Below are 20,713 nucleotides of genomic sequence, written 5' to 3'. Positions count from 1 at the left end.
ATACTGTCACTTTATTAAGTAGACTCATAATGTAGACTCTTGTTTGTTTTTACTCTGATTGTTTTTATGTTTTCATGGTCACCATATGTATAATTTAATAACATGAACATGCTTAAATCCCTCCGCTCACAAATACGTAGTGGGACCAGCTGACGCTCTGAAATGAGAATGAAATGAGGTCATGGCAGACTAACCTCCAAGAGATTAACTGTCTTTGTTCTGTTATAATTGTCAAGTCAGGCAGTCCGATGTGGGACAAATACCAGCCCAGATTACATCACATTACATGTGTAGCAGATCTGACACTGATCTGAATGCAGCACAGAAGCAGTGCCTGTCCTATCACATCTACACCACTAGATGGCGACAAAACACTGTCACAAAGCTCCTCTAAATCTGTAGCACACCATACAGAGAGACTTAAGTTATCTTCTTGCGAAACAGTGCGAGTGATACAGATCCTGTTGAGTCATTTTAATTACATAGCTGTTCACAGTGAATTTAAATCTCGTGTATATTTGGCGGCTCAGTGTAGCATCTCACATGAACTAATTGGGTTAAGTGCCAGCTACAGGGGATTAATGTAGTGCAGTGCATCAGGAATAATAGGTTGCCTACCTGACCGGCCACTTTTTCATGTTTGGCCGCAACAATGCGACAACTCTATTTGATAATGTTGGGTCCCAATTCAATTCATTCACATGCCTTGTGTGGTTCACCGACACACTACATGTGACGTGTTTTTGCACAGTCAGGGTTTCTATAGTCCACAAAGTCAGTTGGATTAGAAAATGGTGTAAAATCTAGACAGTTTAGGTCTAGGTCCTGTATGGACCCACCACCACTTTATTGAATCAGAGGTCTTGCTATGTGAATGGACCTGTAGCTCTATAGAGGCTTCTGCTGCATCATCTCTCCCCCAATTCTTTTCCTCTCCCTCTCCCTCTCCTTCTCTCAGACACACACACACACATACCCTCTCTCTCTCTCTCTCTCTCTCTCTCTCTCTCTCTCTCTCTCTCTCTCTCTCTCTCACACACACACACACACACACACACACACACACACACACACATGCCCCTCTCTGAGAGCAGAGGTCAGTCTACGGAGCAGAAGTAAAGAGGAGGTGAATGCAAGGTGACAGCTCCTCACGCCACAGGGAGCCCGCCAGCAGACCTCACAACTGCCACTGTCACAAGCTCTCAGGAGGCGGACTGTGGAAAAGGTTGGACAAGGGAGGGGGGTGGAGGGAGAGGAGGGGGGGGGGGGGGGGCGAGGCAGTGGGGAGCCAACAATGGTCGTCCGGTGAAGCACGGCACACCAGCCCCCCACGTCTTTTCCTCCTTCGGAGAAAGAAAAAAGGTCTTGAGCCCCAGGATGATTCACAGACCCAGCGGAGGGGATTGGTCTGTGTGTAGGGGAACAGACATGGAAGGCTGTTACCTGTAGAGCACCCAAAACCCAGGCCTGACCTGAGTCAAACCTCAAATGAGATTCACACATTGACACAAAAACAACATTAACATCAAGGAACTTGATAGAGTGCACAAACTTGAAAGGTAGGAAAGCCCACAACTTTCAGTAACAAGATGCGCATTTGGAATACATTTTATGCATTCCGGTCTTCAGACTACTGTAGACCATTCAGATCAAAACCTGACCAACCAGAGGCACTCATTGATTTCACAAGCCTTATCCTGGTTTACCTGTTAATCTACATGCCAACAAAAACTTAATCCTGGTTTAGAAGGGAAAAAAATAAACACACAGGTGGCAGGTCAGATAATGAAGATGGACACTACTGGTCAATGGTATGTCTGTATGTCTTTGTGCAACCACCTAGACTGGGTAAACCCCAGCCCGATCTGCCGGCAATTTTATTTCGCCCTGCAGCTCAGGCTGGAAACCTCCACATTTTTCTATTCTATTTCCCAGATCACTGGTCTGATTGGTTGAAGGTATCGAATTGCGTCAAGTAATTTGAACTATGCCCGTTGATCGCAACTCTTGTGCAGTGGAAAATACAGAGCAGACTCCCCAGACAAATGTTTAATCTTAAAAGACCATATCAGCAACTTTGTTGGTTGCAATGAAATTTCCCATTGCCAACCAACCAAGTTAATGAGTTAGCAATTATGGTTTTGAGAAACGCACCCCAGGCTGGTAACCACCAGCAGCCAGAACAGAAGTAATCCAAAAAAATGTCAATTAAAGATACTCTCTAAGCGATACCGGGTAAAATCACTTCTGTTGACGTTCAAATAAAACAGAGAGCTAGCTTACTATTCCCTCCAGTGCAATTGAACTCTCCTAAACGTGTACCTAGTCAGTGATTGGCTGGAATATTTTGTTATGTTTTTCATGGTCCAGGCTGGACCCAGTTGTTTTTGTTGCCGTTTTTGGAGCCTGGGTTGTCCACGGAGACCATGTACAGTATTTTGCTACAGTGTATTCAGACCACGGGCAGCTAGCGGATGATGAGGTGATGACAAAAAAAATATTTTGTCTTAGATACCGTGTAACATTGCTTAGAGCACCTCTGAAATGAACTCAACAGATGATCTTGCAGGCCGTGGGCAAAATTTGACCTTGACCTGTGACCTCATGACAGTGAGTGCCTTACTATGTTATGAAATGTTTATATGTGAGTAAACATGTCAATGCTGGTGAAATGTTAGAGATATATGGCATATGAATTTGAGCAATATCATATGAGCTCATATGTATCATTGACCTTTGACCCTAACCTTAAGCAGCTATTATTTCATCTATCCTTTCTGTTTCAACCGATGAAGACTCATCAACCTGTTCCGATGTTGTCCAAACACTGTGCTATAGTAGCAGATGGGACCAAACACACATGTGAATGGACAAGTGGAAAACAGGTCGCTTCCAGCCCATAGCAGCCAGATGCATAAAAAGCGAGGGGGCTAACAAAGTTACCTCGTCTATTATGAGCGAATATCCTGCAGCACCTCTATCCCTTTGTATCCGAGTCTTATTTTAGCCCACACGGTGCGCTTCGGCGCCATCCGTCCTAATGGAGGCCCGTTTCGCGAACAGTAATCACTGAAATACATCCTACTCACAGGGCACCAGGAGGAGAAAGGAGTGCAGGAGAGGAGAGGAGAGGCACAGCAAAAAATAGCTAAAGGTCAACACATATAAAACAGGGTGAAAAAAATATATAAAGAAAAAAAAGCCTTGCCAATGCCAACATTAGCTGGGAAAGAAAGATAGCCTGCCTTTGGGCTTGGTATGTGTTAGCAGGCTGATGCAGACATCACCTCCCTCACAATTCTGACATCGTCCCTTTAGCAAAACGTCCATCTCCACAGGAGTCAGGCTTTAGGCTACAGGTTGCTAATTCCACCTTATCTGACCCTAGTGATGCTTGATGGGAGAGGGTTAGCCACTGATTTGGCTTTTCAGTCAATGAATGCAGCTGCACAAGCTAATGGATCCATTTGCCATCAGTGGAGGGTAAACAAGCAAGACTTTTAAAATGGGGCAAAATGGCACTGAGAGAACAGCACATTACTGTTTTGTTGTCTTCTTGTTAGTCTTAATGGTGCTGCCTCCCATTAGTGTTTTGTCTTCATTGTTGTAAGTCACAGGCTATTTGCATTTTATGTCTTCCTTCTGGGTACCAAGGCTGGGATGGATCTATTAGTGCACTAATTTAAAGTAATTTGAAGTGTGTCTGTGTGTGTGTGTGTGTGTGTGTGTGTGTGTGTGTGTGTGTGTGTGTGTGTGTGTGTGTGTGTGTGTGTGTGTGTCAGTGTGATAAAAAATGTGATGCGGTCGTTGTGTGATCATTTAAGCAGCGACCAATGTGCTCTACTTTGCTTTCAAGAAATGCATGTTGTGGGTCGTGATGGTTAGATAGACACAACAAGCCAGGCAGAGTTATCGTCGAAAGAGTCAACCCGCGAATGCTTGCTGTGGGCCAGGAGCGTTGGACGTTCCGGCGGAGGCATTTGAACTGTGACGGATGGGAACTGACAGGCGCAAATTTCCTTGAATGTCCCTCACAGCACGAGGCAAAGCAGGCGGCAGCAGTCAGACACACCTTCTGCTGCCAAGCCGTGACCATTCGTACGCAAGAAGCTGAAGCCTTGCAGACATACCCAGCCATGTATAGCCACATACCAGGTTTCTGCAAGAGAGGTTTACATGAGAATGTTTTTTCAGTAGACCTTTGGTGGCATATGTGTCCTTTACAGTATAAATTACAAAATAGACTATTTTTTTTACTCTTGCCTTTACTATCACAGAAAAAAAGCCCATTACAGTCAGCAAACTTAAACTAAGCAAAGTTGAAATGGAATCTACATGCTCATGGTGTCATGGTGTAGTTCACTTGTTTGCATAAGCACAGAAAGGACAGACACAGCCCGCGGGTAATCATGACCAAAACAAACCACACTCTACAGTGTTAATAATAATGGCATGCATAAGAGCATTTGCCTCCACTCTTTCTTACACTCTCTCCCTCTACCTCACACTCATTTCACTTCCAATGTCCATGTATCCTGGAAATCTAACCAGCAGAGAAAAGGGAGCAGCAGAGGATATTGACATTCAGTGAGAATGCTGCAATTTTCGTTGGACAAATTAATGATAATTGTTTAGTGTGGGGAATATCTACTAATTTGTTGAAACTTGCCTATAGACCCAGCTTTGATTTTCATTGTGTTGAATTAGAAGTGTCACTAAATCCTAAATCACTAAATGTTGCCTACCCACTAGACTACATCCATTGATTTTTTTTGTAATTGATGTGTAATTTCACACACAGATACAAACAATAAACTAACATATTATAGCACTGAGTTAATGGGAAAAAGAACCCATGTTACAATCAATGATACACTATTACACTATTATTCTCAAAAATAAAGAGAGAGATAGTGGAGTGTGTTGTCTGATGCTCTGTTTACCCCTAATTTATTACACCTTGAACAAGGTTATCCCCACCTCTATTAAGGATAATTGTGACCAATTTTGAGTAGGCTATCACAGACCTATGTGTCGCAGAGTCATCTAACCTCATTGATGTCAATGAATTTGTCTCAGCATGGCAGAATTTATAGGCTAGCCTATGAACAGAATGACTTAAAATATACGCCTATAGGAAGCATCAACGATCTTCCACATCGTCCGAACCATAGACATATATAGTCCGAACCCTATGAAACTAAAAACTCCCAAGATTTCTGAGTCTTTCTGTCTGAGAGGTATAGCGCTAGCAAAGATTAGGCAGCTAACGTTGCAGGTGGTCTTCGTTGGGGCCAGCCACTCATTTTTATAATGCGTGCTGGGTGAAGGCAGGTGATGAGGTGAACTGCATGGGGTGGGTGGGAAAAGAAAAGCAGGCTATGAGAGTAACATGAAGGGAAAATGGTAGTAAAATGTGCAACTTCAATATCACACAACAATGGGCAGAGCTGAAGAATCGACTGGGAGCATCGTGTCAAATAGTTCATTGTCTGGATGCTGTGAAAGAGAACACCATTCCCTGTGCCTGCTGGCACCTCATTGAACGTCTCCCTCTATACAGTCACAGACTGGCACCATGCCATGCATTTCAGAGACAAAGGGAACGCATTGATTCTGTGTTTATTACAAGCTCTTTCAGAGTGGGTTGTGTTGACTGTGAGCTGTGTGAAGAAAGATTCCACACAAGGAAGGAAAATTCTCAATTAAGCTAACTTCACTGCCCTCTTAGCCTTAAGGCTCACATCAACCATCATTCTGCCATGAAATTTAATCTAGTCTTAACTGTCAGCTGTTAAGTCATAATCATTTGGCCACGAGATTGAAGAAAAGAAAACATTAACTGTGACAAAGTATATAATATAAAACAATGACATTTCTGGGTCGTAGGCTACAGCAAGTCATCCACTATCCTCAATATGAATATGATAGGCCTAAAAACATTAAAGCAATCAAAAACATTTCGGTCAAGCAGAGGACTCATTCAGTTTAGCTCTCAATTGGTGCATATATTATTTTAGGCTCTCAAATGGGTTGAAGGCCTTGTTAGATTATGAATATCAGTTTAGTGGTCCATCATGGGGACAGGCCGACAGGGGAAATATGGAAGAAAGCCTGGTGGCCGCTGGGTCCACACACCTCACACCCCCCGCCAACACTTGCTATGGCCTTGCGTTTTCATAGGTCTTTCTACACCCGAGGCTCTCGTTTTGATTGACAGACACCAAGTCCAAAGACAGTCTCGACACCTCATGAAACTGTAGGATTGTGATTGGTGAAAAGTGCAACAGGCGGGGTTTCCCGTCGGACACGGAAGCCGAAGCCGCGGTGTTTTAAAAAGTTTAGACAAACTTTGCAACAACCTCAGAGGTTATTTTTTTTCGCACATGTCAAATTCGGTCAACCTTTTGAATGTATTTACACAGAAATGTCACTTCAGGTTAAACTTCCTCGCTGTTGTTGTAGTCTTCTCACGTTCTGAATACTGAACCTTTTGCAGAGGTGCGTTTGGATGACATCCAGTAACTTCAGGTAGCGCTAGCAAAGATTAGGCAGCTAACGTTGCTGGCGGTTTCGTTGGTGCCAGTTAGCAGTTGTGACAAGGTAGACTTAGTTTTATGACTGCATAATACAATTTTTATCTGTTTAGTTTTCCTGAGGCGCATCTCGGAAATGCCCCGTGTTGATAACGCTGGAGCGGCCGACGGTGGTGTCAGGTTGGCGAACGAGCCTTTAGCTCGGAGGCTAATGTTTGCGCACGGGTTAGACAAGGATGTAAGCAGCCATGAACTTGATGGAACAGACTTTCAGAGAGCTTCTCTCCACGAAACATCTCAGCAAGGAATGTCTATGCCAATTAAGTCATCTCCACAGCAAAAATACAAGAGCGACAGAAAGCAATGGCCCGCCCGTGTACTATCAATACTCCTCTGCGTCATCGTTGTGTCTGCTATCGCGTTGTTTTTTGCCTTTGTTTATGTCATTTTAAAAGGTAAGGAAATGTTGTGAAGCCATTTATTTTCTCATTTTTCTTGAGCATAAAATTGCATTAACCAAACCATAAACCAGGCTAGATGTCTTTCTTTTCAATCCATAAGAATCATTGTCATGTTTGCGCTTGATTTTCAGAGCTTAAAGCGGAAAAAATAATAACAGAAGACGGAACAGAAGTCAGACTACTAGGTTTGTGAAACCGCATTAGAATTTAATTATTGAATATATTTCATATTAATAGGCCTATTTGAAGGAACGATGTTTCCCCCTTGTTCCATTCTGTTAATTTTCTTGTCAGCTTTGCCTGCAACAAGGAACAGGCACAATTTTTGGTACAGTGTTAGGGAACTTTTGTTGAAGTTTTGAACAATTAAAAACTCATGTATTTTGTTTTCTCTTCGTTTTCTAATGCCCACTGAAGCATATGTGTACCTAATCGCTTTGGACAAAGGTGTCTGCTAAATAACCATAACCATAACCAATTATGTTGTTCATGTTAACAGGGTTTTGGAGTTTGTTGATGCTTTCCTCATTGGCTGGGATCTCCTGTTGCAGCTTCTCCTGGACGCTTACCTACTTTGATTCATATGACCCTAGCACTTTTCCTCCACCCTCTTCCTCAAGATTGAGGTGAGCACATACATATATGGTGATCTAATTAAATATCCTTTCCTTTCCCTTTTTAATATTTGAGCATACACTACACACTTGAGTATAAACGTAATGGTTTGTTTATGCTTGGTCCCAGCTGTTGATCTATAGTCTATGATTGGACTTATTTTCACAGCTTGCTGTAGTTATTTTCCCCCTCCTTATATATCCCAGAGTCATATCACTTGGGCTGTGCGGTTGGTCAGTCTGAATTTATTACGCTGTACTGTAACTGCAAGTCCCTTGTCTGTGACTGACCAAGGGAACTAAGCACCCTTTTTACGGAACATTGGAAGAGGGATAGAGGGAGGCGGCGAGAGAAGAAAGGAAGGGCAGAGATCTTCGGCCTCTCGTCTTCACTCTTCATGCCTATCCAGTCATTTTTTTCTCCCCTTAATTTCCGCCGTGTGCTGTCAGTGGTAGCGTAGCATGTCCGACAGAATGAATCTCTCCCTCTCTCTCTTTTTTTTTTTTCCTGGCGTGCCTGGTAGTGTTAGCCTTCCGATTCGAGTCAGTCCCACAGACGCGCTTTGGCCCAGCGGAGAACAGAAAAGCAATTTCGCTGTAATTGGTTTTCATCTTTGGAGCAGGCAGACGGACACGACAGAGCTGGCAAAGCTCTCCTGAAATTGGCCTGCTGGGGCTTCAGCGATGCTGCTGGGCCCGTTACACATGCAAGCCAGCCCGCTCCTACCCTACTTCCATAACATGGTGCCTTAATGAGAGACCGAGCAATGGATGCATATATGGCTGCATGCATAGGCTACGTGTTTTTGGCCCAGATGAACCATGTCTTCTTAGACCATGTTTGTCTGAGCTAAATTGATCTTCTAACAAACACCATTGGCCTTTTGTTGACTTTTTCTACAATTTTCCTACCATAGACACGTTCTTTGGTAATCTCAGTTGAAACAACCTCTAATCCCACCAACCAAACACAACACAAGATACAAAATACATTTGGACAAGAATACAGTGATGTACAATTAACTTATGTTTTTTTAATACTTAAGGTAGCCTAGTGTTAGTGACTTCCGATTATTTTGGTGGAATATGATGCAATGGAATATGGAATATGATTGAATTAATGTATACCGGTAGCCCTGAAGAATTTAGGAAAAATACTAGCTAAAAAATAATAATAATTGATCTTGATTGTAACCAACTAAAAGTCCTAATGTTTCTTTAAGACTTTGACATTAATGACTCATGCCTCATTCATGATGACGATGATGATGACGTAACCATGAGCTACACTGGGAAAGTCATGCCCTCTTATTGTTTATTCATGTGGTCACTATTGTGCCTTCAAAATACTCAAAGAATTCAAAGAATAGAAAACACATTGGTCCTCAATACAATAAAATATCATGTTTCAAAAGTTATTAATAGCTAGATTAGCCCACTGATGGAGGCTATTATATACTGTAGTTTAATTACAGTTTCACATGGTCACTCCACAGTTCACCTGTTCACCAGTGGCGATCAGCCTGTCATTAAGAAAGCAATTAGGTTTATTGGCAGTATGCCTAGACAGTTCAGAGCATGGCAAACATGGATTAAGAGTGGTCTGCTGCTACCATCTTATATCGTAGCTTGCTTCGTTTTTCCTGGTATTATAGCGTCAAAATTGAGAATGCTAACAAAGTAACCCTTCCTTTGTCTCCACGGCCCTAATGTATCAAGGTTTTGGAGGAGTTGTTTTGGCTCATGCTCTGTGTAGGATATGGCGTCTATTTACCTGACTGGTATGTACCCTTAGCTTTATTAGCTCCTTCAACATTCTGGTTAGAGTAGCATCCACAAAGTATCCAACTCTCACACACATACTGTACACACACACACACACACACACACACACACACACACACAAACAAACAGTAAGAGGCTTCCCTGATGTTATCATAAAGTGCTTTTGCCACCGTCTGTCCTCCTCATCCATCATCTGTTTCCCGTCATCCTGTGACCGATCGCTCTTCTCCCATCGTGACTCATTCACAATTCCATTTGTCACCATTCTTGCTGTGAGCAGGGGCACATTGTATTGTATGGGCTGTCTTTCATTCTACAAGTGGCTATGATTTAGGAGAAAATGGGCTATATGGGAAGAAAATTGGATAGGGTAATGTTGGTCCGATGTACCTTTGTAGCTTGTGTCGAGAGTAACTTTGTGATGCTTTCAATTCCGCTTTTTGTTGGAATTTGAAATTGCCTCTCTGAAATTATTTGTAGAAGGAAATAGATAACACTCTTGCTTACTGTACTTCTACTGGAGTCAGAATCCTCCTATTTAAGGTGCTTCAAAGTCAGTAGCCTACTCAAGTAATGAGAAAACTAGTGAACTAGTGAGACTTGTAAAGTGAAAAGTACCATGTTGATGATTGCAGATTATCGAAGATGCCAGAGACTTCCTCATAAATATCTGCATTCATCAATTAACTATGAATGGATGAGAACAGTATGCATGTGAAATGAACTTGGACTGGCACAAAAAATGGAGACCTGCAATGGGTGTTTTTTTCCCCAGATATGGTCTTTTTAGCATGTCTTTGAGAGGACCGCACTGCCTACCCTTTGTTTATCTCACTGAGCAGTTTCTGAGGCGGTTTGTCCCAAACACAGTGATAAGAGAGGACTCAAGAAATTACAGTGTTTTTCTCCACCGATGTCAAAACACTGCTCGAGCTGCCTTAGTAACAGAAAAAGGGGAACAGGAATGAGAGAGAGAGAGAGAGAGAGAGAGAAGAACAATAACGGAAATGAAGAAAAAGAGGAAGAGTTTTCACTGCTGTGTCCCAATTTGGTTGACTGTTTGCCCCTTCCTTACCCCCACCTCATTGGTGAGGACCTTCAGTGGCGTATACGTCTCTTATCCTGGAATCCTCTCCACTACTTCGAGTTCAGAGTTCAGAGCCTGCAGTGCCGAACGGTTAGCTCAGGCCCCCCACGTCACTCGGAGGCCGAGCGTGCGGGCTGACAGCGGGTCCGGCCGCGGATCAGCGGGCATAGCTCTGAGGCACGGCGAGGGGTTGTTGGCAGGAGCACAGCAGGAGTGCGTCGCGGGGGCACGATGGCATTAGGCAACTCCTGAAAGCAGCCCTTCTGACCTCCGTGAGGTGAGGAGATGAAACACTAAGTTTAATTAGCAACACATCAGGCCCAGCGAAGCAGAGTGGTTTTTTTCTCTCTCTCTTTCTCTTTTCTTTTTACTTAAAAGAAGAAGCTCTTTGGGTCATTAGCGCTGTAGAAAATGAAGTTGGCCAAGTAGAGAAGAGCTATTTTTCTTCTTTCCCCGACTCTCAGACAGCTGTTTGTGTTTGTGTTTGCGTGTGTCGGAGCACGTTTGGCTTGTTTATTGTGCGGACTTTTACCTAATCTCCTGCGTCACCACTTACGTGGGAAGAGCTGGCTAGGCGGAAGCGACATCCATCATGTCCACTGAGTGGTGGTGGGTGTACGGCTGTGCTGCGTCATGCTGAAACTACAACCAGTGAACAGGCAACAGCCGAAGCAACCCCAGCCATCTAAGGTCCAGTTCCCTATAGGCAGATATCCACCCACCCTCTGCCCCTCGACACTACCCTCTCTCACTCTCCCAGAGTTCACTGAGTGGTTATCGACCCAGGTTAGGGATGGGCCACAATCGACCAACCCCCAGTCTCTACTCCACAGCGCAGCGTTGCGCTTGTGAATGTTCCGGCCACTCACCCCGAAAAACCACTGTTTGGTTGTGTCCGGAAGAGACTCGGACAGCCTGGTGTGCTGTTGTGTTTTTTTAGTGCTCTGGGATTGTTGGAAAGGGCATATTTATGTTTTTTTCTTTTTCTTTTTTCTTTTGGTGAAATGGTGAACTCTCTAATTGGTTGCACTGTTTGCATAGTTTTATGACTCTGGTAATGCATAGACAAGTGTGCAAGGGGACTGTTGGCAATAAAGAAAATTGATCATTTGATGAGGTCCATTGTGACTGTTTCCATGGAAACCTACTGTTTTAAGGCCCATCAGTGGATAAGTGTCTCTATTAAGATTATTTCTCTCTCTCTCTCTCTCTCTTCTCTCTCTTTCTGTCCTTCTTTCTTCTCTCTCTCTCTCACTCTCTCGGTCTCCTTTCTGAATCCCCTTCTCTCTCAAGCATGCACACACACACACTTGTAAATGGATGGACCTTTAAACTCTAATGAAAGCTATTCATTTTGCTGACAGGTTTGCCCACTAGCCTCACAGAAATGAGAACTACAAATGAAACAAGATCAATTCTCCACATTATGTGAGGGCCTTGACACTTTGTTCTATTTCTTGTGTGCGTAAATGTAGCCAAGCCTACATACCCATCCAAGGATACTAACAGTTGCAGCTGAATTTATTTTTAATGTAGTTTGCTTGTTGCGATCAGATAGATAGTGTATGTACGTGTGACTTAGGCCCAATCCCAATGTCCGGACTCACGAACTCACAGACTTTGGTGCGCGTTCTCGCGCACCAAAGGGCTTAGGGCTGTCCCAATGTCGTATTACAACGGGCGTGAGGGTTTGAGTACACACTTACCGAGCCCTTTCCGTGAGTCTGCATCGGTGCAGACTTAACCTAAGGGAATTACCCACAGTTCAAAGTGTTGTGATGTTTACCGCGGAGATCATTAAAAAATCCGGAAATGAAGGTAAACAACAGCACGCACGACACACGTGCATGGTGCAAATGTTAGCAACGTCTTTGTTAGTAAACATCGCCAAGGTACATGTGATCTCGTGAAGTGCTGTCCCAATCCCTAAATTACCTATCTGAGCCCATGTGGCCTCACACACTCACTCACTTAGCACCTGAAATCAATTAAGTCTGTGAGTCCTTAGTTCTAGTCTTTAGGGCTGACATTGGGATTGGGCCTTAGTGTGTTTGGGCACAAAGGCAGGTGTACGCCTCACTTTACCCTTAGAACATGTCCTGTTCTTGGTTGGCCTCTTGTCCGATATGCCCACACAAAAACAGAGTCAAACAATTGCAGGTCAAAGGTAGCCTGGGTGTTCCCATCCTGCCTTGCGCAGTGATTACATTCACGCTGCTAAGGCAGTCTGGAAACTACCGCCCTAATTTTTGCCTGAGATAGGAGACCAATCACAGAACAGGGGGGAAAGTAAGACAATGATGAGCTATGCACATACGCATTTGATAGACATCCGTGGCGCCCAATGAACGGGTCTGGGCATTTTTTTTTTCAAATACGAGAACATGACCGTCTGTTTGCCAGACCACGTCTCATTTGAGAAGTGGCAGGCGCTAGCCAGGCTAGGTCAAAGGTCAAAGATTCACCCTCTTCTCATGCCAGTGGAATTTTCCTATACATGTCCACCCAGTTCACACAGGCCTCGTAGCCCTCACCACTGGTCTGGGATCAGTGGAACTGTGTCTATCGATGATGCTTAGTGCTCATTAGAGGTCCCCAAGCTGCGCTAGAAAACCACAGCAGCAGGGCCTTGCCTGCATCTAACAGGTAATGATTCCTGGAGATTCCCTGGAGATTCTGCTGCTTGTGTGTGTCTGCTACCGTTTAAATGCCTCGTTCAGCTGGAGGCTGCAGGCAGCGCTAAGGGCACAGTGGCGGTCTGTGTGTAAATCGGTAACGATGTGTTTGTGTGCCTCTGCACACATGTATAGATCAGTCTGCCTATAGTGTGTGTGCGTGTGCGTGTGTGTATGTATGTGTGTGTGTGTGTGTGTGTGTGTGTCTGTCATGGTGCAGCAGAAAGTCTTGTGTAGGGAATCGATATGTATTGCCCCCACCCCACCCCACCCCTTCCTGTTCCCTCCATTTGGTTCCCCTAACGTGGGCTGATGGCCTGATGTGCCGAGTAGAACTAGACCACAGGGACTCCGGGCAGCTCTCAGAGAGGCCTGGGCATGGATAGGTTTAGACATGGCCACATACTAATGGAAAAGTGCTCTAGATAAACACATTTAAAACATTTTACTGACGTTCATGAAAAAGTAGATTTTAATTAGGCCTGTATTATTTCAGAGCAGAGTGCAGCAGCTGACAAGTGCATTATTTTTTAAAAAATGCTTTTGCTTTCTTCATCTGAAGGACTGTTTGTGTCATTATAAGTCATCATTGATAAGCCACAGGACAAGTTGTGACTGAGACCAGGTTAACAAGCATTTCACTGATAAGAAGAGAGTGTTGACACTGTGTACTGTCCTTCAAAATCATCCTTCTTGTGGGTGCTTTCATTGACACAGAGGGAGGGAGCAGCAGCACTAGCGTATTTCATTTAGCAGACACACTCATCCATTGTGTCTTACAGTGAACCAGTTACAGGGAGCAGCTTGGGGTTAAATGCCTTACTCAAAGGGCACAAAAGTGCCAGCCCTTGCGAACAGCCCTTTCAATCGGCTGGCAGCCCTTGCGATCGAACTTGCAACCTCCTAATAGACCTCTGAAGTTCGCCTACAAAAAGGATCCAAAGCTGCCATCTTTGCCCATATAAGGAGATCCGGGAGTTAATTGAAGCTAACTGCCTATGGCAAGTTGCATGGTAAGTTAGCTCTGGGGTAGCAAAGATCAAAGTGTGCTGTCTTCACCTACCGAAGATCACAGTATCCACTAGACGGCAGTGAACAAAACTGTGTAGTGAAAAACGTCTGCATTTCCAATGTCACCATCCCCGCGAGAGTTTAACAGGTGCGATAATTGAAAATCCCCATGTTATTTTCCCATTGAAAAAATCTCAAGATACCGGATCTCCTTATTTGGGCAAAGATGGTGGCTTTTTTGTAGGCGAACTTCAGAGGTCTATGTGCCATTTGTAAGCCCAGATCCCTAACAACAACTGACCAACAACCCCCAAACCCATAAGGCAGTAGCACCATCCCACCCCCACCAGCACCAGTGTCCTCACCACAGACAGGTCCAGTGCTGCACTGCAACAGACTGTTTAAGACTGTGTGAATTTTTCACTTTGTCTTTAAGTGGTAAGAAGCACTCACCACCACCCCTTGATTCAGATAGATCCGGTCCAAAATGTAAGTTGGCCTCTTCCTTGACCATTGCTCCACCCATCCTTGAAAGTTTATGAAATTTGTGTCTGTAGTTTTTGTGTAATGTTGGTGACGGAGAGGCAGACAAACAAACAAACAAACAAACAAACAAACAAAGCTGTAATGATCATATAACCACATAAACACATCTGTTAACGGTGCAGTCAGGGACTTTGCAGGAAGTTGCGTTGGTTTGTGTTTGTTTATGTTTATGTTTAAATTATTCAGTAGATGCTTTTGTGCAAAAAGCTATACTGTACATTACATTTTGACCAAGGACCAAACGAAAAACAGCTCACCCCTACCTTCAGTATTCTCAGAAATTCCACGCAGGGTTTCGATAGATAGATAGATAGATAGATAGATAGATAGATAGATACTTTATTGATCCCCAAGGGGAAATTCAAGAAGTATTCGTATTCGTAGGGTTTCGTTTTTGTTTGGGGGACAGGCTGCCCCCCCTTTTTGTTTGTTTTCAGAGCCTGGGCTGCCTACAGAGACGGGAGTTTATACAGTGTACTCACGAAATGGGCAGCTGGCGGTCGTGAGGGGATGATTCCTGAATACGACGATGAATATTATGGGCTTGAAATCGCATAAAATCCCTGACTGCATCTTTAACACCTTTTTTTTTTAATGGTTTGCTTTGTCCAAATAAAATCTTTTAAAGAGATCTTGGGTATTAGAGCTGGATCAGTGGTTAGTCAGTGAATCATGGACATCAGAAGACATGTACAGAGAACTGTGCTTCAGCATTTTGCGTCTAGTTAATTATTGTATTCATAAAATAGACTTCCATGCACAATTAATATATGGCATGATTTATTAATGGCTACAATCCCTTGCCATTTTAAGTAGTGACACACCAATCAATGTAATAACTTGGAAACTTTCTCACTAGTAATTACAACTTTCTGCAATGAGTCATGTGCTCAGACTTTCTAATTACAATATTTCCACACAATGATGAAGGTCACCTAGATTAGAGTCTTTCCTGTGGCCATTCCTTAGCCCACCCTCCTCATTTTTCTCCTACTCATTGCAGTAACCTCTGCTATCCTATCCTATAAACACGCCCAATAAAAGCCCAACAGTAAACATTATGAATGTTTTTTACAGGTGGACTAATGAGGATGGCTTGGCTGTCCTCACAGTATGATTGCAGATGTTGATTTTTGCAGACAGATTTTGGCAAGCCATGCATAGTTTGTTGAGGTGTTGATAAATAAATAAAAACAAATTATATGAGCCCCAGGTAGTGCGCAAAGTGTAAATTGTTTTTTTTTTAAATTGGTAATGAATTCTATGCGTCAATGATATGGTGATGCATTCAGTCGCGCGCTAATAATGGACAGCGTTAGGCTTGTGTCAACCAGATATAATTTGAGCGTTTTGTTCTGTTCAGTCCTATTTGGTTGTAAGTGCAAAAACATTTCTCAAAACTATTGTTTTTGGGAATGCCGCCACCACCAACGATCGTTCGATAAAGTACTTCAGTTATTGACATGCTCAGATAGTCTTGCCATGTAGCCTACTGTAGCATTGCTGTGGCCCAAGTCAGAATGGAAGTGATGTCTACCTGAAGGAGCAAGTTCTTGAGGAGCATGATGTTGCATCTAAATAATTACCCATTATTCTACATCTCACTCTAATCAACACAATGGAGGTTTTTTTACCTTACAATAATAACACCAAACTCATTTTGATGCTACTGTACACTCACTCACAACACGGAGAATGGCCTTTCTGACTGTGCTGATGTGTGCCCAGAATGGATGGTGTTGCACTAAGTAACTATTGCTATTCCTGTCGCAGGTCGAAGCATGACTCTTTTTGTCAGTTTTTAGGCCGGGCGCTCACCGGGCACGTACGCTACGCGACAAGAAACATAAATTAGAACTCCATTGTTTTTAACAGAGCAAAGCCCACTAGAAACATTAGTTCAGGGATAGAAAACTGTTCTGAAATCCTGCGCGTCAAGCCCACACCACCATGGGCACTGGCCTCTACACAAATTGTGTCTCTACTTAGTTCTAAATGGGTAGCCTACCGAGTACCCTAAACATGAACGCATAGAGGAATTCCCCCAATTGTGTTACTACCGTAATTTCCCGACTATTAGCCGCGGTTTATACATTGATTTTGCAAAATTTCTTCAGCTATGAGGTTAATACAGGGGAGTAGTTAATACGGTTTTGTTTCTTTTAACTTGCATAAAACACTGTTATGCGGCTTATATGTGGGAAATTACTGTATGATCATTCCTCTGTGTTCCTTCCCACCCCATTCACTGTGTGTTGTTGTCTTGTGCTGTGTTTGCAGGCGAATGACTGGGCACTCCTTCCATATGGGATACAGTGTGGCTATTCTCAACGGCATTGTTGCAGCATTCACAGTCATGTGGTGTCTCTCCTGATGCCGTGGCAACGTCGCTCTACTTTACCACAAGCCCTCGCTACGCCAGTGCAGCGATGGTGTAAACTGCCTTCTAGGGGCTTAAGGAACCACAGTGTTTGTCTTATTAAGTGCCTTTAGAATGTAATGTTGAATGTTGTTCAACACTGATCTGATCTGAATCGTGTTTGTGTGTGTGTGTGTGTGTGTGCGTGCGTGTCAAGATCATTCCTCCTGTGTGTACATTTAATCAGGTTTTTTTTAATTGGAGGTGTTCATTTTTAGTTTTGCAGTTGCAATGACAAGCCTGTGCTTTGTTTAAGAAGTGACATGTGCGAAATGAGATGCTTAGGAATGATTTCTCTCAAACGATGTTGTGTGTTTGGATTAATATAATTAAGTGTAGTTTAAAACGCTGTGTAATTTGCATCCTCAGTATTTCCATTATTTTCACTCCTTTGAATAATGCTGCTCCTTATGATTCGTTTGCACAATATCCTCAAACATTTGTTTTTTAAAAGTGCATATCTCTCTCTCTCTCTCTCTCTAATGCTTCGGGACGATTGTTAGGTTATGAATTATGCGTTTCCTGTTTTGCGGCCACCGAGTCGAGCTTTAATGGCATTTAATGACTACTAAGTGATCTTAGCCAGCTGTAATGGGGAGCAGAGCGTGCAGCAGAGCTAGAGACGGGGAGAGAGAGCGGGGCAACGCGGCGTCTCCATGTGGTGGAGTGAGTGAGTGAGTGAGTGGCCCTGGGGGCACGACAACAGACTGTTAAAGTGTGAATTCAATGTGGTATTGTCATAACCACACAGCCAACTCTCTCACACACACACACACACACACACACACACACAGACACACACACACACACACACACACACACACACACACACACACACACACACACACACACACACACACACACACACACACCATTCTCATCCGAGGACTTTTCACTTTGTCTTTAAGTAGAGTGGCCCCTCTGGCTACTCGTTTGAGCAGTGGCCAAATCTCTGTGCTCTTAATTGAGTTATCTCCTAGACACCGTGCCCCCCTTCTCCGCAGCTGAAAGGGAGAGAGAGAGAGTTAGTGCCAATGCTGGGCAGTGGATAAATGACTGGTGTGAGGTCGAGATGGGGCTTGCTGTTTTCTCGGGTCTGATTTGATTCTCTGCTAAACTAAATCCCTGGTGTTATCCATCCAGCGCTGCAGATTTTCTATTTCATCATAGGATTGACATTTGTATGCTTCAGGCAACGAACAGGATGCATTTTATTGTGCCAAGACTTTTCAAATAAACGACCAACAGTGTAATGAATGTTTACCTCGCTTACCCATTTTTGTATCTCTGTTTTTTAATTCCATCTTTAAATTCTGTTTTGTATTTCATAGCACATTTTCACGTTAAAAACTACAAGGATGTCTTCGCACAAACACACGCGGTCTTCACACAGACGTACACTAACGACATAGTCTGTTTTCAATCCCATCCTTAAATGATGTTTATTTTTGTATTTCATAGTACATCTTGACATGTTTAAAAACTAACTTCACACAGACATACACGGACACAGTCTTCATACAGACACACACACACACACACACACACACACACCGTCTCCACACAGACATACAGACACATACACATACACACACACACACATACACACAGTCTTCCCACAGACATACACTCCAGTAATCTTGAGTGTGCGTCTGTGTGCGTGCTTTGTACTGTGTGCAACCAGCGTGCCCGTCACGCCTCACTGAGCTTAAATGGGTCTAGTTTACCTGCAGGAAGTAGACCAGTGATTAGCACAGCGTGTCCCATCCCACATGCTCCGTCTCTCTCTCTCTCTCTCTCTCTCTCTCTCTCTCTCTCTCTCTCTCTCTCTCTCTCTCTCTCTCTCTCTCTCTCTCTCTCTCTCTCTCTCTCTCTCAATTCGACCGGCCCGCCGCTCCCTCTCCTCCTCCGCACGTGCCACCATGGCGACATGTTCTTCCCGCTCTGTGAGAGAGTGAGTAATTATTTCACCAGACAGGGAGGTATATGGAGAGAGACTTTGTGTACCTTTTTTGTGATGGCTACAAGTAAGAGAGAAGCATTTTTTTTATCTGTGTGTGTGTGTTGGAGCACCTCTTTTTCGGGCGACGAGATGTAGAGTGCAGTGGCACATTTTTTTCGGTGGTAGAGTTGGCCCCACCCACACACACACCCAAACATTCTGTAAGCGTATATGAGATGTTGAAGGGCTGGTGCGTGAGTCTGCAGTGACTCTGGCTGGATTTTCACTCAAGTTTGGTCTCTGGCTTCGGTCTGTGAGCATTTTCCCAGACCTGGCTGTCAAGAGGGTGAAACTGTGCCTTGGGAGTCAGGCTGACACACACACACACACACACACACACACACACACACACGCACACACACACACATACATTTCGCATTAAGATTGCGCAAGGCAACAGGGGCTAAAACATTACAAGACACTCACACTTGTGTGTGAAGGCTCTGCCCTTTGTGTCATGGAATACTTCAGGGTAGGCGATAGAAACGCAGTAAAACGAGAGATTAAGTATAATATCTCACCGTCACCGCAAAACTCACTTAACACACTTGAGCTGTGCAGATGCATCATGCATCATGCAGAAGCAGTGAAGTTGCTCTGTTCTCATTAGCCATGACGTTGATGGCTTTCACTCTACGATGCAGTGTTCTAATGAGGATGGAAATGTCATCCTCGCCTGCTCCCACTGCTGACTTAATGAGGATGGGGGTCGTTGAGGAAGGGTCACAGTGTGTACAGATGTCAATCACACACACAAAATGTGTCGAGCCTTACATCGTTGACAGGTCACTACTGTAAAGTGATTGCTTGTTTCACTATGAGTGTGTGTGTGTGTGTGTGTGTGTGTATTCTAACCTTGGCCTTTATGAAATTAATGAGACAGCTTCAACTTATTCTCTGTGTGTGTGTGTGTGTGTGTGTGTGTGTGTGTGAGAGAGAGAGAGAGAGAGAGAGAGAGAGAGTGACAGCCATTGAGTGGTGACTCTTAGCACTCATACTCTTCTGCCTTTCCCACCTGCCAGTCACACTTTAAAGTGAATAGATAAGTAAATAAAGCATCACAAGGACAGTGACGCGGCACGCGTGTGAAAAAAAAGAGAAGAAAAAAAGAAACAGTCCTCGTTCGGCTCGCTGCGGCCTATCCTTTCAGCCAGAGGCAGACGCTGAGCCGGACTGCGAGGGGGAGCAGCGCGCGGTGCAGAGGGCAGTGCGAAGGGCAGTCGATAATGAGAGCATCCCCAGCACATTATTATTTTCGCCCCTGGGCCGCGTTTTTGTGGAAAGTATTCCGACGCTGACCTCGCGGAGCAGCGCCACACTGTACGGGCCCGCGAGGGAAGACAGAGACACCACACACGCTGGAGGCAGGTTTGAGATGAGAAACCGGACAAATGAAAGAGAGTAGCAGGCAATGGACTCTAGGAGATTAGCGCTGGGGAAAATAGAATATAATATATATGATGCGGTGGTGTGACATTATGGAAATAGGCAGACTTGTGTGGGACAAAGGGTTGATGGAAGCCTGTGGGTCATTGGTGTGCTTCATACATGGGTGATGCTTCTGAAAGTGGCACAGT

The 20,713-nt window shown here is 44.0% G+C and overlaps 1 protein-coding gene across 1 annotated transcript; it reads left to right on the top strand.

Annotated features, from left to right (window-relative positions):
- The first annotated feature begins 6,293 nt into the window (after nucleotides 1-6,293).
- arl6ip6 (ADP-ribosylation factor-like 6 interacting protein 6) lies at nucleotides 6,294-18,387 on the top strand. The gene is made up of 4 exons (XM_062518526.1): nucleotides 6,294-6,991; nucleotides 7,129-7,182; nucleotides 7,497-7,623; nucleotides 16,996-18,387. The coding sequence occupies exons 1-4, from the start codon at nucleotides 6,673-6,675 to the stop codon at nucleotides 17,087-17,089; spliced, it is 594 nt and encodes a 197-aa protein (XP_062374510.1). The 5' UTR covers nucleotides 6,294-6,672; the 3' UTR covers nucleotides 17,090-18,387.
- Nucleotides 18,388-20,713: the final 2,326 nt, after the last annotated feature.

The sequence above is a fragment of the Sardina pilchardus genome, chromosome 17 (genome assembly GCF_963854185.1).
Source record: "Sardina pilchardus chromosome 17, fSarPil1.1, whole genome shotgun sequence".
In the NCBI taxonomy this organism is placed as follows: Eukaryota; Metazoa; Chordata; class Actinopteri; order Clupeiformes; family Clupeidae; genus Sardina; species Sardina pilchardus.
This window is presented reverse-complemented; position numbering and strand designations above follow the sequence as displayed.

Coding starts and splice junctions, on each gene's coding strand:
- arl6ip6 (XM_062518526.1), top strand. CDS start 6,673: ATGCCCCGTGTTGATAACGCTGGAGCGGCCGACGGTGGTGTCAGGTTG. Junction 7,183..7,496: donor AACAGAAGTCAGACTACTAG/GTTTGTGAAACC, acceptor TCATGTTAACAG/GGTTTTGGAGTTTGTTGATG. Junction 7,624..16,995: donor CCCTCTTCCTCAAGATTGAG/GTGAGCACATAC, acceptor CTGTGTTTGCAG/GCGAATGACTGGGCACTCCT.